This window comes from Argopecten irradians, chromosome 13, assembly GCF_041381155.1.
Source record: "Argopecten irradians isolate NY chromosome 13, Ai_NY, whole genome shotgun sequence".
Lineage (NCBI taxonomy): Eukaryota > Metazoa > Mollusca > Bivalvia > Pectinida > Pectinidae > Argopecten > Argopecten irradians.
The window spans coordinates 12,037,966-12,051,449 of NC_091146.1; the positions used below are offsets into that span (position 1 = coordinate 12,037,966).

The following is a 13,484-nucleotide window of genomic DNA, read 5'->3' on the forward strand; positions in this document are numbered from 1 at the left end:
TATGCACAACTAGGGCCCTAGGGGAACCTACATATAAAATTTGAGAGAGATCCCTTCAGTTTTTCTGAGAAATAGCGGTAACAAACTTTAACTATCAAAATCCAAGATGGCGGCCTGGCAGCCATCTTGTTCACTGATTGGTCCCAAAATGCAATATGCACAACTAGGGCCCTAGGGGAACCTACATATAAAATTTGAGAGAGATCCCTTCAGTACTTTCTGAGAAATAGCGGTAACAAACTTTAACTATCAAAATCCAAGATGGCGGCCATCTTGTCGACCGATCCGTCCCAAAATGCAATATGCACAACTAGGGCCCTAGGGGAACCTACATATAAAATTTGAAAAAGATCCCTGCAGTACTTTCTGAGAAATAGCGGTAACAAACTTCAATTGTCAAAATACAAGATGGCTGCCTGGCGGCCATCTTGTTGACCGATCCGTCCCAAAATGCTATATGCACAACTAGGGCCCTAGAGGAACCTACATTTAAAATTTGAGAAAGATCCCTTCAGTACTTTCTGAGAAATAGCGGTAACAAACTTCAATTGTCAAAATCCAAGATGGCTGCCTGGCGGCCATCTTGTTGACCGATCCGTCCCAAAATGCAATATGCACAACTAGGGCCCTAGGGGAACCTACATATAAAATTTGAGAGAGATCCCTTCAGTACTTTCTGAGAAATAGCGGTAACAAACTTCAATTGTCAAAATCCAAGATGGCGGCCTGGTGGCCATCTTGTTCACCGATCCGTCCCAAAATGCAATATGCACAACTAGGGCCCTAGGGGAACCTACATATAAAATTTGAGAGAGATCCCTTCAGTTCTTCTGAGAAATAGCGGTAACAAACTTTAACTCTCAAAATCCAAGATGGCGGCCTGGCAGCCATCTTGTTCACTGATTGGTCCCAAAATGCAATATGCACAACAAGGGCCCTAGGGGAACCTACATATAAAATTTGAGAGAGATCCTTTCAGTACTTTCTGAGAAATAGCGGTAACAAACTTTAACTATCAAAATCCAAGATGGCGGCCTGGCGGCCATCTTGTCGACCGATCCGTCCCAAAATGCAATATGCACAACTAGGGCCTTAGGGGAACCTACATATAAAATTTGAAAAAGATCCCTTCAGTACTTTCTGAGAAATAGCGGTAACAAACTTCAATTGTCAAAATCCAAGATGGCTGCCTGGCGGCCATCTTGTTGACCGATCCGTCCCAAAATGCAATATGCAAAACTAGGGCCATAGGGGAACCTACATATAAAATTTGAGAGAGATCCCTTCAGTACTTTCTGAGAAATAGCGGTAACAAACTTCAATTGTCAAAATCCAAGATGGCGGCCTGGCGGCCATCTTGTTCACCGATCCGTCCCAAAATGCAATATGCACAACTAGGGCCCTAGGGGAACCTACATATAAAATTTGAGAGAGATCCCTTCAGTACTTTCTGAGAAATAGCGGTAACAAACTTCAATTGTCAAAATCCAAGATGGCGGCCTGGCGGCCATCTTGTTGACCGATCCGTCCCAAAATGCAATATGCACAACTAGGGCCCTAGGGGAACCTACATATAAAATTTGAGAGAGATCCCTTCAGTACTTTCTGAGAAATAGCGGTAACAAACTTTAACTATCAAAATCCAAGATGGCGGCCTGGCGGCCAGCTTGTTCACCGATCGGTCCCAAAATGCAATATGCACAACTAGGGCCCTAGAGGAACCTACATATGAAATTTGAGAAAGATCCCTTCAGCCCTTTCGGAGAATTAGCGGTAACAAGAAATGTTAACGGACGGACGGAAGGACGGACGACGTACCACGGACGAAAAGCGATTTGAATAGCCCACCATTTCATTTTCAAGGGTAAAACAAAAATGGCATTACGATCCTGGGACACAGAAAATGCACCTAGCGGTACAATGATGAGTGTGTCGGAATCCGGGTGGACCAAACAGGTTAGCTTGGAGTCAAACCTCTGTATCTCAATTGTAATTGAAGGTCATTGAACAATATATGTTCCCAAAATATGCAGAGATTCTCTCAATACTCTTTGAAATATTGGAAACTTTTCATAGGTTAATGTTTTTTACTCCAAGTACTCCGGTCTTCCTTTATCTCATAAACCTGAAAATTGAACGTATATGTTAATAGTACGTAAGACAAATTTATTAGCTTTTATAAAAAAAACTGCAATTCTATTATGCCACTTTTGAAATACTACCTTTTAAGGGATTGGCACAGTTGTGGTTTGAAGACGTATTTTTAAAGAACATCGGACCAGAGCGCCCCCAGGCACTCATTTTCGATGGACACGACTCTCATCATCATGTCGAAATTATCAATTCTGCTATCCAAAACAGAATTGTTTTGATAGAGCTACCATCTCACACATCGAACTGGTTACAACCGTTGGACAGGTAATTATACGACACATGACTGAAATCTTACCTATATATTTGACTGCCTTCACTTACAGTCATTGAGTTCATATACCTTTACCTCGCCTTCAAGTTATACATTAATTTGTACATCACTAATGTTATATTTTTGTCCGTCGGAATAGTAAACCAACTAAAAAGACCCTGTAACATGGAAACATTTTGTGACCGACCGACAACCCCGCGATTCGGTAAAGCGGTGTTACGTTAAATTGAAATACTTATTCAAATGGCATTTTAGTCCTTGTAGTTTGATTGACATTGATTATCGTTTTAGAACATTCTTCGGACCAATGAAAACAAAATGGAGAAAACAGCTTAGTAACTTGATGGCAGAGACAGCGTGCACAGTCTCGCATGCCAATTTCTTCAGGTTGTTTTCCAAAGTGTGGGGAAGCATGGTAGCAGAGCCAGAAAAACTTCGTAATGGCTTTGTTGCTACAGGGATTTGTCCGTTCAATCCAAACGCCATACCAGAAGAAGCGTATGAGCCATCTAAACATTACGCTGAAAAGTCCATTAAAGGTGAATCCAAGAGTAGATTCATTTGTAGTTTGAAATTGATCGTTTATCAATTTTAGAATATAAGCGATATGAATTTAAAGATAAATAAATAAACATTACTCATTTGCATGAATTGAACCATCAGGCTTCCGTTACTTGTATATATTTATTGGAATTACAGTGATGGTAAACATGTCGATTACGAAACGCATATTGATACTTATCTTCAGTATTTTTGAAGCAATTTGTCCATCTCTAATCTCTGTTCAGATGACAAATCCATAACTTCAACAGATGGCGACAAAGCAAATGCAGACATAAACATTTCAACGGAAGGTGATAACAATCGTCATGCACCTACCGACAGTGTACTAGATCTAAAATCAGCACCCCTAGCAGATAAAGGTAATTAGAGGGTCACTTGTGTACAATGGTTTTTACAAAATACGTTTACATTCAACTTCCGGTTGTACAATGCCACGTAATACATCACAAGATTGGCGTAAATTTTAATGTCTGTCTCCGGTAAAGATCGAACCTATAAGTGGACTGGAGCTAAAGAAAAGATATCTCAAGTCGAAAGACATGTTTCTGGTTTTGCTGCTGTTATATACCAGTAGTCAAAGAACAAAAAAAGGTGATGCAAATTAATACTATTAAATAGTATGAATGTATGACTTAGAAGGCCATTACCAAACAGTACGGTCAATGTATAAATATATTCAATATCGATATGGAAATTTGCTTTTTATATTTATAGATGTAACCACTTTGCTTGCGCTACCTGATGATCCACTTCTATCCTTTTCGCTTGTGGATTTGAACTGCACATTAACAGATGATGGCACCCTTGTCCATAATGTGCCCAGTTCTACAGATAATGAAACCTGTCCAGCTGACCTTGCGCTCGCTGCTGTGGAGTGTTCGCTTAGCACGCAGAAAAGGTCGGAATACCTGTCTGCCTTCAACAAAGGGATTGACATTCCCGGTGACAAAGTATATCTGACATGGAAATTATACAAATCACGGGTGTGTTGATTTTACATATTATAAAACATCAGTTACCTAGCTAATTATGCATGTCTGTATACATAATATCATGTTTTTCTGGAGAACGTTTACAGATGTGTATATATGTATTTTCTTTTTTGATTTACGGTTTAAAACTGAAATTATATACGCGCATGGCATTTCGTAAAAAGTATGTAACAAGGGCAAATATCTATATAACTTACCAAATACAGAATTCGAAATGAAGAAATTTGATCCTCGATATTTCAGATACAGAAAGTCGACGATGACGATGCCGCGCTAATTGATGCCTTGTCAAACGATGCTAGTTCTAAAGAGGACGTCGACATTTTCCCTAGCGTTGTTGTTCCCCCCAAGAAAAGAAAGACAGAGGAAAAGAAATCCTTCTTTGTCCTGACGTCCCATGAGGCATATAAGGACAAAATAGAAGCGTTGGAACGGAAAGAGCTTAAGAAAACAAAACAAAACAAAAAATGCCAGTAAAAATCAGTGTTTAGTCGCATTCCTTGCGAGCCATTCCAGGCCTATACTTTTCTGTCACTTCAAAGGGACTTTATAAAGAATCTAAAAACTTGAAACTTGTTTGTTTAATTCTAATTATTTCGTGATAAAATGTTTTAATATCATAAAAGAGTCGGTTGTCCGAACAACGGTTAATGTGTCCGAACCACGGTTAAAAGCGTCCGAACCATAGACCAAACACATTGGGAACTTCGGAAGTTATTTTCCCTATCCATACCTTGCATAACCCAAGAAATTTGCGAAGCGGATCCTTCCAGATAGGTTCCGAAAGTCGATACAGACTAAAGCTGTTATAGAGTAACAGAGAGAGGTAAGAAGGGAGACAATCTTTAGAAGGATTTCTGAAAGCGTCCGAACCTCGGTCGTTTTGCCCTAACTAAAATACTATTATATATTCTTAACTAAAACTATGAATACAAGTATGTGACTATCCAGGACGTACACTCTGAAAATGAAATATATTATTGTTCAATGTGTAATACATTGTAACTAACAGTGAATCAACGTTGAAGTGCGATGTTGAATAAACAGTCGATTTATATTAGATTTTGAAAAGTGGGTCAACGAACCAAATTTCAACGTTGTGATATTTTCAACGTTGATTCAATGTTGAAATATAGTGTTGATTCAACGTTGTTAAATAGCTGGTTATGCATTAATTAGCATAATCCAACCTTATATCCCTTCAATAGTATAAAAAACCAAAACACTTCTTTTTTATTTAATATTTATTGTCACGCAATGACCTCGGTGGCCCGCCGGCCTCCTCCACCTGCTCGTTCGGGAGCATACTTGAGATACTGTGCACAATGGATTGTGGTCTGGTGGTGTTCAATGATCACTTCTGGAAAATATAATCATTACAAAAGCCTTATCAAGTAGTCGATATAGAAGAAAACATGCACATATAATTTGCTATTACGAAAGATAACATAGAAATAAAAAATCTATGACTTTTGGTAACTATTTGGAAAGATATCAATCAGACCATTCCTAATTATCACATTATTTAGTTATATTTGATTTCTACAAAAATAACATAGTTATAACAGACTGTTATACATACCAGTTATGATTCTGCACAAAGTCGTTGTCCCAAAGGAAAATTTATTTTTCTTCCCACATAGGTTCATTTTGGCCATCAGAGCGTTAGAGAGGAAACTGAAGAAAAAAACCCATATTTTATTTATCTTCTTTTTTCCTAAATCAAAAAAACTTTGGTTTAGATAATTAGTTAAATATTAACTTGATGTTTCATATTTAAAAATACCGAGTAAATATGATTTTATATTGATATAATTGTTCATGACATAATGTAAATTTACAGTTCAATAACAAATAAATATGCAGTTCAACACATAATTTACCAATTAATATAACATCTATTATATAATATAAATATATACTATATACACATATCATGCTTGAACTTACCTTTGCATTGATTTTTTCACATGGTCATTTCCATCAACCCCTCCGATCACTGATATATAGTCTTTCTATTAAAGAGAATGATTAAAATCTAAAATGTTGTCGCTAACAATTTATTGTGTTTGATTCCAAGCCAAATAAAAATTACATCACATCTACTACTGAAATATATTTCGTAAAATTGCACAAAGCCAACAAATTAACTGCCAATATCTGTGTGCTCTGATATATATACAAGAACCCAATAATGAACTCTTACGTACCACTGCTTTCTGTTTTTCCAATTGCTCCAGGTCTTTTTCAAATGATTTCAGTTCATCCAACGTGTTCATTTGACTAAAATGTGCCTTTATGTTCCCCACGGTATGATGTTTATGCTGATCTCTTATTTCTGCCAACATGCTCAGCACTTTGCGTTGAAATCCTGAAAGTATAAATCAGTTAACATAATTCTCTGTTCCAATTGCTCTAAAAATGATATTGGTGAGTAAACCCTAGATCAGATAGATCTTGTGGCTCAATATGAAAATAATACATAAACTAGCTGTCTGAAATAGTAATTTATTTTTATTTAAAAACATTACTTTTCGAAAAGAAAAAGAAAGAAAAATACAAGATCAAATTTTTGCATTCACACTGTTTTGTATAGTACTACATACTTACTAGCTACTGGCATTGGGAAACTTTCTCTTTGTCTACTGGTGTTTTTCTCGTGCTTGTGGCCATGTGACAGTGAACTTTCATTTTCGCTATCTTGAGATGCAGGAAATGATTCATCATTTATTTTCTCTCTTGACCTCTGTTTTTCCCTTTCATTACTTCTCCCTCTAAAACTCATACCCTGTCTCGCATCGCTACTCTCCCTACAACTCCTACTATATCTACCTTCATCACTTTTGTCTTGATAACTCTTATTTTGTCTCTCACTGAAACTTTCGTCACTTCGCACTGAAAGACTTCTATTCAGCCTCTCGTCACATCTCGCATCCCTACTTTGACTCTCACCACTTCGGTCTCTTAAACTCCTATATACATTCTGCCTCTCACCACTTCGCTCTCTAGAACTCCTGTATCTTTTCTGCCTCTCACCACTTCGCTCTCTAGAACTCCTGCATCTAGTCTGCCTCTCACCACTTCGCTCTCTAGAACTCCTATATCTCTAGTCTGCCTCTCACCACTTCGCTCTCTAGAACTCCTATATCTATTCTGCCTCTCACCACTTCGCTCTCTAAAACTCCTATATACATTCTGCCTCTCATCACTTTGCTCTCTAGAACTCCTGTATCTATTCTGCCTCTCACCACTTCGCTCTCTAGAACTCCTGTATCTGTTCTGCCTCTCACCACTTCGCTCTCTAGAACTCCTGTATCTGTTCTGCCTCTCACCACTTCGCTCTGTGAAACTATCATCACATCTGTCTCTATAACCCTGTCTTTCACCCATACTCCGTTCTCTAAAACTTTGTCTACCTTCCTCATTACTTCTCCCGCTATAACTCTCTCTCTCCTTTTCATTACTTTCCTCTCTAAACCTCCTTTCACTACTTAAACTTTTGTCTCTCTGTCTCCTCAAACAACTTTGTGTTTCAGCTAACACAATACTCTGTCGACTTCCTGAAGTGCAATCAGTGCATGAAATGTCCACAGCTGATACCTTGGGTGGTACCTTCGGGAGAGGAGGTGGAGTAATGGCTGGAAGTACAGAGGAAATAAAAATGCTCTTAAATATTTTATGTCTCATCATTCTAATATCATATATATGTACATGTATAATTCAAAATTCCAAACAATCAGAAGAAGAAAATGTTTTGCATAATTTCTTACCTTTACTGGAAGTACTATTTTGGTTTGCTCCAGGTTGTTTATCTCTGGTTTCTGAGTGGGATTCAGAGTTTACACCTGAAATGTTACACCTAAAATGTTACACATTTAATGATGCAGGAGAAACGGAACATTGGAATTTTGATTTATTTTATTCTTTAGTCTTCTTTAACATAGGCTTCACAATCTATTTTAAGTGTAACTAATTATATTTGATATGAATAAGTCAATCTTTTATTTCAATAAAATAACACAATGTTACCATTATTACATACCAACATCAAAGTCGGGAAACGATTTCCTCCTAGGCACTCGCTTTTTTGGCAGTAAATCTTCATCCGATGAACTTTCTACTGTTGTTGTATGGTCATGTGCCTCACACGCCTTCTTGTCAGCTGTAAACATACCGTATACGTTATTCAGTTTAAGCTGTAACGTACTGTAAAACATGTAATTTTCCAAATTCAATTACAAGACAAAGGGAGAAATTAATCAAGGAAAAACGGAAAGTAACATAACTTAAGCAAGTTATTTTATTGAACCAGGCCTTTGTTAGCCATTACTGATGATATACATGTATTATACAACTTTTTTTTTACTTTTAGTATTACAAACATAATTACCTGACTTTAGTTTCACTTTAACCAACTTGAACTCCCACCAATTTTGCCCTGGATTTGCCATCGCAGACAATGCTTTGATGGCGTTCACATTTGGCCACCGAAATTTTGTTTGTTTGTTTGCCTGAATCCAACAGGCGGGGATAACACCTTCCTCCTCCTGATTCCCCTCCACCCATGCTGCTCTCGCCCAAAGTTTTTCCGACATCTACAAAGTAAACCATCAAAAGGTTTGACTAATGCATCTGACAATTGCTGATTACAAATTAGATGTATAATAATAAAATTATCAATTTTGCTTTAATATATTAGACGCAACAGAAAAATTGCATTGTTATTGACTGAAACTTATGACTTTTAACATAGGTATCTGAATTCTATCTTTGATACCATTTAATTAAAAGTTATTATTCTATTAGCATTACAAATCCATGCAGATTAAGATTACTTCAAGCAGAGTTTATACAAATAATTACTTACATGCAAAACCAATAATTATCTTCTTTCAATGCCGTGGAGCATTGGCAGTAAAAGAAACCCATTCCTATAAGGCAGACACACAACTTTCCTTGTCAGAGCCTTATGTTCCAACAAAAGTTGACGAGCGTCCCTCTGAATAGATCTCTCATTCACAACAGCAATGTTGATTAATTTGGAGTTGCATGGTTTCGTGAAGAAATTGTCTAGCTTGCATATACTGTACACATCACAAAGATACCCTGTGTCTTGCTGTTTACGTACAAATGCAAATGACTCATCGTCCAAGAGGAAACAACTGTCCTTTTTTCTTGACGAAATACAAGGGCGTTTTGGTGTCATTTTTTACTTTGCAATTGTCTATTTCCGACACACGTTTAGCCAACTGAGCAATAGGATTCTTTGAATTCCTTACACTTTTCTTTAATTTATGCAAAAATTTTCGAACTGGAATGCACATACATCATTTAATGATGAATCAAATTGCCTAGCATCTTCGGTAAGATGTGTTAATGCATGTACATTGTACGAGACAAAGGTAGAAGTGTACAAAGTGGAACAATGTTGCACAAAATAACGAAGTAGCTCCTCTGCATAGTCAATGTATGAATTTCTCGTTTCGTTGTTTGAATCGAAGAGGATTGACATAGCGACAGTAAGGGACAGGAAATGATCATACAGGTCATTGGACAAAACCGGTCGCAAAACCAACGGGCCAGTATACAGCACGAACTGACGAGAAATTCTGTTGCTTTCCATTTGTCCATTTCATACAATGATCTTGGTTGTCGTGCAATTCCTGGGGCATTTTTCCATTTAGTGACAGCAAATTTTCAGAGACTTCAGATATCTGTCGTTGTGATAACTTGCATTGTCTTGGGCCTTGCTTCAAGAAGGTGAGTAGACGTTTGACAACTCCAAGGCACACTAAGTGCATGTAGTCTAACGCAAACGAGTTTATACATGACAAACCAGCGGCAATCAATGGATTTTTCCTTAATTTGGTGATCTCGATACGCAAATTTGTTGAATTGATCTTCAGTGCGAGGTTCTTCTCTTGTATGTCTTGTAGGGTTAAAAACGACTCTCCCATCCCATTGCCCTTTTATGGTACACCTCTCACAACTAAAATAGGCATTGTGGCCTTTGATACACTTCAAAAAGGATCTTGCCGGTGCATCACATATGAAGGCATTTACTTTAACACAAAACTCCTCGTCTCCAACCATGATATTGCTCTCCTTTATTTTTTGTATTTCTGCTAGAAAGTCCATGAGATAGTCCTCCACCGAATTTGGCTTGCTTGTTCCGCAAAATATTGCAACAATGAATGGGTCAAATTTCTGGATACTGCACAGTATAGGCCAAAACTGTACATTTGATGACTCGAACAAAGACACTCCATCAATGTTGAAGTTGAGAAGAATGTCATCCTTAACCTGGAATGCATTTGGAAATTGTGAGATTACTTTCAGTATTCCACATTCAATCCCTAAATATAAATATTTTCCACCACAAAGATCACTATGGTCTATATGCCAGGGGTTCTTAAGAGAGTTCTAGCATCTTTTGGTAATTGATGCCAAGACTTGCGAAAAATTGCCAACAGTTCATCAATGGACATACGTGACAGTCCATTTCTAGCAGACCACTCGGCTAACTGTTTGCGAAGGTTAAGATCTTTTTCCTCAGTAGTATTAAGCATGTCGTTACCTTCCGCTGGTGTCTTCGGCTGCATGCTTCAGTGATATAGCACTATAAAAAGGGCAACAGTTCCACTATACAAGAAGACACAACACGAATATACCGCAGTCTCCCAAAACACGCACCTCGCGCAACATACATGCAACACACTGCATACATGGGAGGCCGTCCTTACATGACCATAGCTGTTAATAGGACGTTAATTAATCAAACAAACAAACCTTCCGCTGAATTTGAAGAATCAGTAAGCTGACTAGGTCTATCAGAGGAAGAACTGATACCAGAACAACAACTGCTTTCGTCATTAGAAGAACTTGATTCAAACGTTGTTATTGAGTCAAAATCTGCATTCGTCAAAGTATGTTCAAAAGCATCTTGTGATGGGGGTGATAGATCATTAAGATTTTCATCTGATGCACAAGATATGTCTTGTGCCATCGCACATGCTTCTGTGTTGTATTTCCTCCATCGTTGAAGGTAAGACATGCTCCCCACTGTTAGATGAAAACAAGAATATTATGATGCAAGAACATACATCATGCACACAAAAACTCATATGATATATTTACGATTTGGCATAGGATACTTAATAGAAGTTGAACATTTATGAATGTGTAACACTTTCTTAAAAAGATCATAGAAACAAACTATTGAATTTAATAAATAGCGATATGATTTATTAACAAAACACTTATTGTGTTATCATCTTCTCTTTAGATTTTAGCTATATATTGTTAAATAAATTTTAAAAAACATATACCGCCTAAAGACGCCTGTGGAGGCAGAAAGGCCTTGAAAAGAAGTCTTGAGTTTTGTTTTCTTTTTTGACATATATGTGTGTGATAATGGACTAGCTTTAAGACACAACCTAATTATAAGTTGACAAGCGTTAGGAAAAAATAAACAGAAAAAACAGTAATTGTCCCAATTAATCTTTCCACAATAAATCAGTAGAGAAAATTTACTATTTAAAAGTCAAATATTTAGTCTTAAAGCAAAATAACGGATATACATTAAAATATAGTAATTATGAAGTTTGGTCTAAAGGCTTTGAAACAGTTTATTAATAAGGTACACAGACAACTATACTGAATCGTGATAATAACAATAATAGCTAAAGGATTTAAATTGTACATAAAATGGAATACATGCAAAGACTTTTAAGATATTAATATCAGCATCTTCTCAGGCACAGTTAGTCAGTAGCGTACTAGCATATGCGTGCCAACAGTATAATTTGGTCAAAACGTTTCTTTTTTATAATATATATACATTAAATCTAATTCATTTTAACGTTTCAGTACAAGTTGGAAAAATATATAAAGATAGTAAAATAACATTTAATGTATATGTGTAATTTTAATTAGAAATAGAGGTAAATCCTAAAAATCGCTACTTGTCCTAGAGTTCTGCATGGATTGTACCACCCAAATTTGGCCAGAAACATCCTTGGGGTTAACAGAATTCGTATAAATTTTGGCTTTGACCCATTGGAGCAGAAAAAGTGGGGCCCAATAGGGGAATTAGAGGTTAATATTCAAATTCCTTCAGAAAATAAACAATGAACTTGTATATTTTATATAAATGAGCCTGGTCCGACCCCTATGGGCTGAGGGGTGGGGCCTCAAAAGGGCAAATTTTCTAAATTTTAGCTGTAAAATCCTACTCCTCCTTCATCCGTAGATGGATTTCATCCATATTTGGTGTGAAACATCATTGAGGACGGACAATCATATTTTATATAAATGAGCCTGGTCCGACCCCTAGGGACTGAGGGGTGGGGCCCCAAAAGGGCAAATTTTCTTAATTTTAGCTTTAAAATCCTACTTCTCCTTCCTTGGATGGATTTCATCATATTTGTTGTGAAATATCATTGGGAACGGACAATCATGTTTTATATAAATGAGCCTGGTCCGACCCCTAGGGGCTTAGGGGTGGGGCTCCAAATGGGGAATTATTTTTTTTAATTTTAGCTTTAAAATCCTACTCCTCCTTCATCCTTTGATGAATTTCATCCATATTTGATGTGAAACATCATTGGGGAAGGCCAATCATATTTTTATATAAATGAGTCTGGTCCGACCACTAGGGGCTGAGGGGTGGGGCCCCAAAAGGGCAAATTTTCTTAATTTTAGCTGGCCCACTTCCTGTTTTCAGGTTTCCGTCTCCGATCTCAATGAAAATTGATCTATAGGGGTTTTAATTAATGCCGAACAACATGTAAACATTTTCGTCAAGATTTTAGTATTCCAAGATGGCCCCTGGCCCACTTCCTGTATTCAGGTTTCAGTCTCCGATCTCGATGAAAATTGGTCTATAGGTTTTAATTGTTTCAAAAGGAGGAATTTTCGCTGAGGACAATAATATTTTATAAAGGACCGAGGTAAGACCCATGGGGATAGTCCAAAATGGGAGCTTTGCTGAAATTTGGCTTTAAAATCTGACTCCTCCTTATATTAATCCATTGAATGGGTTACAACCATATATGGATGAAGGGCTACCAAGTTTGTTTTGGTTTGGTTTGGTTCTTTAATTAACGTCCTATTAACAGCTATGGTCATGTAAGGACGGCCTCCCATGTATGCGGTGTGTTGCGTGTATGTTTCGCGAGGTGTGTGTTATGGGAGACTGCGGTATATTAATGTTGTGTCTTCTTGTATAGTGGAACTATTGCCCTTTTTATAGTGCTATATCACTGAAGCATGCCGCCGAAGACACCAAGCAACACACCCCACCCGGTCACTTTATACTGACAACTCACAATGAGGGTCTCCATGAAAGCTGGGTCCACGTCCCGAGACTGGGTGCACTGGTCTCTTGCGGATGCACACCACTTTTGGGGGTGTGATGTGCGTCCGTGTGATATCAGTGTTGCTGAAGGCTTTCACAGTAGCTCCAATTTGAGCCAACCTGTTTGCCGTGGGTTGCATCTCGT

The 13,484-nt window shown here is 37.6% G+C and overlaps 1 protein-coding gene and 1 long non-coding RNA gene across 2 annotated transcripts; one reads left to right on the plus strand and one right to left on the minus strand.

The window, feature by feature from the left end:
* Positions 1 to 1,854: 1,854 nt before the first annotated feature.
* On the plus strand, positions 1,855 to 3,183 carry LOC138306345 (uncharacterized). Its single transcript, XM_069246778.1, has 3 exons — positions 1,855 to 1,956; positions 2,231 to 2,418; positions 2,717 to 3,183. The coding sequence occupies exons 1-3, from the start codon at positions 1,876 to 1,878 to the stop codon at positions 3,018 to 3,020; spliced, it is 573 nt and encodes a 190-aa protein (XP_069102879.1). The 5' UTR covers positions 1,855 to 1,875; the 3' UTR covers positions 3,021 to 3,183.
* Positions 3,184 to 5,577: 2,394 nt separating this feature from the next.
* Positions 5,578 to 6,338, minus strand: LOC138306226 (uncharacterized). Its single transcript, XR_011205812.1, has 3 exons — positions 6,192 to 6,338; positions 5,932 to 5,996; positions 5,578 to 5,658 (listed from the first exon to the last, which is right to left on the minus strand). It is a non-coding gene; the product is annotated as an uncharacterized lncRNA (long non-coding RNA).
* Between the last annotated feature and the right edge of the window lie 7,146 nt (positions 6,339 to 13,484).

Coding starts and splice junctions, on each gene's coding strand:
- LOC138306345 (XM_069246778.1), top strand. CDS start 1,876: ATGGCATTACGATCCTGGGACACAGAAAATGCACCTAGCGGTACAATG. Junction 1,957..2,230: donor AATCCGGGTGGACCAAACAG/GTTAGCTTGGAG, acceptor CTACCTTTTAAG/GGATTGGCACAGTTGTGGTT. Junction 2,419..2,716: donor TGGTTACAACCGTTGGACAG/GTAATTATACGA, acceptor TTATCGTTTTAG/AACATTCTTCGGACCAATGA.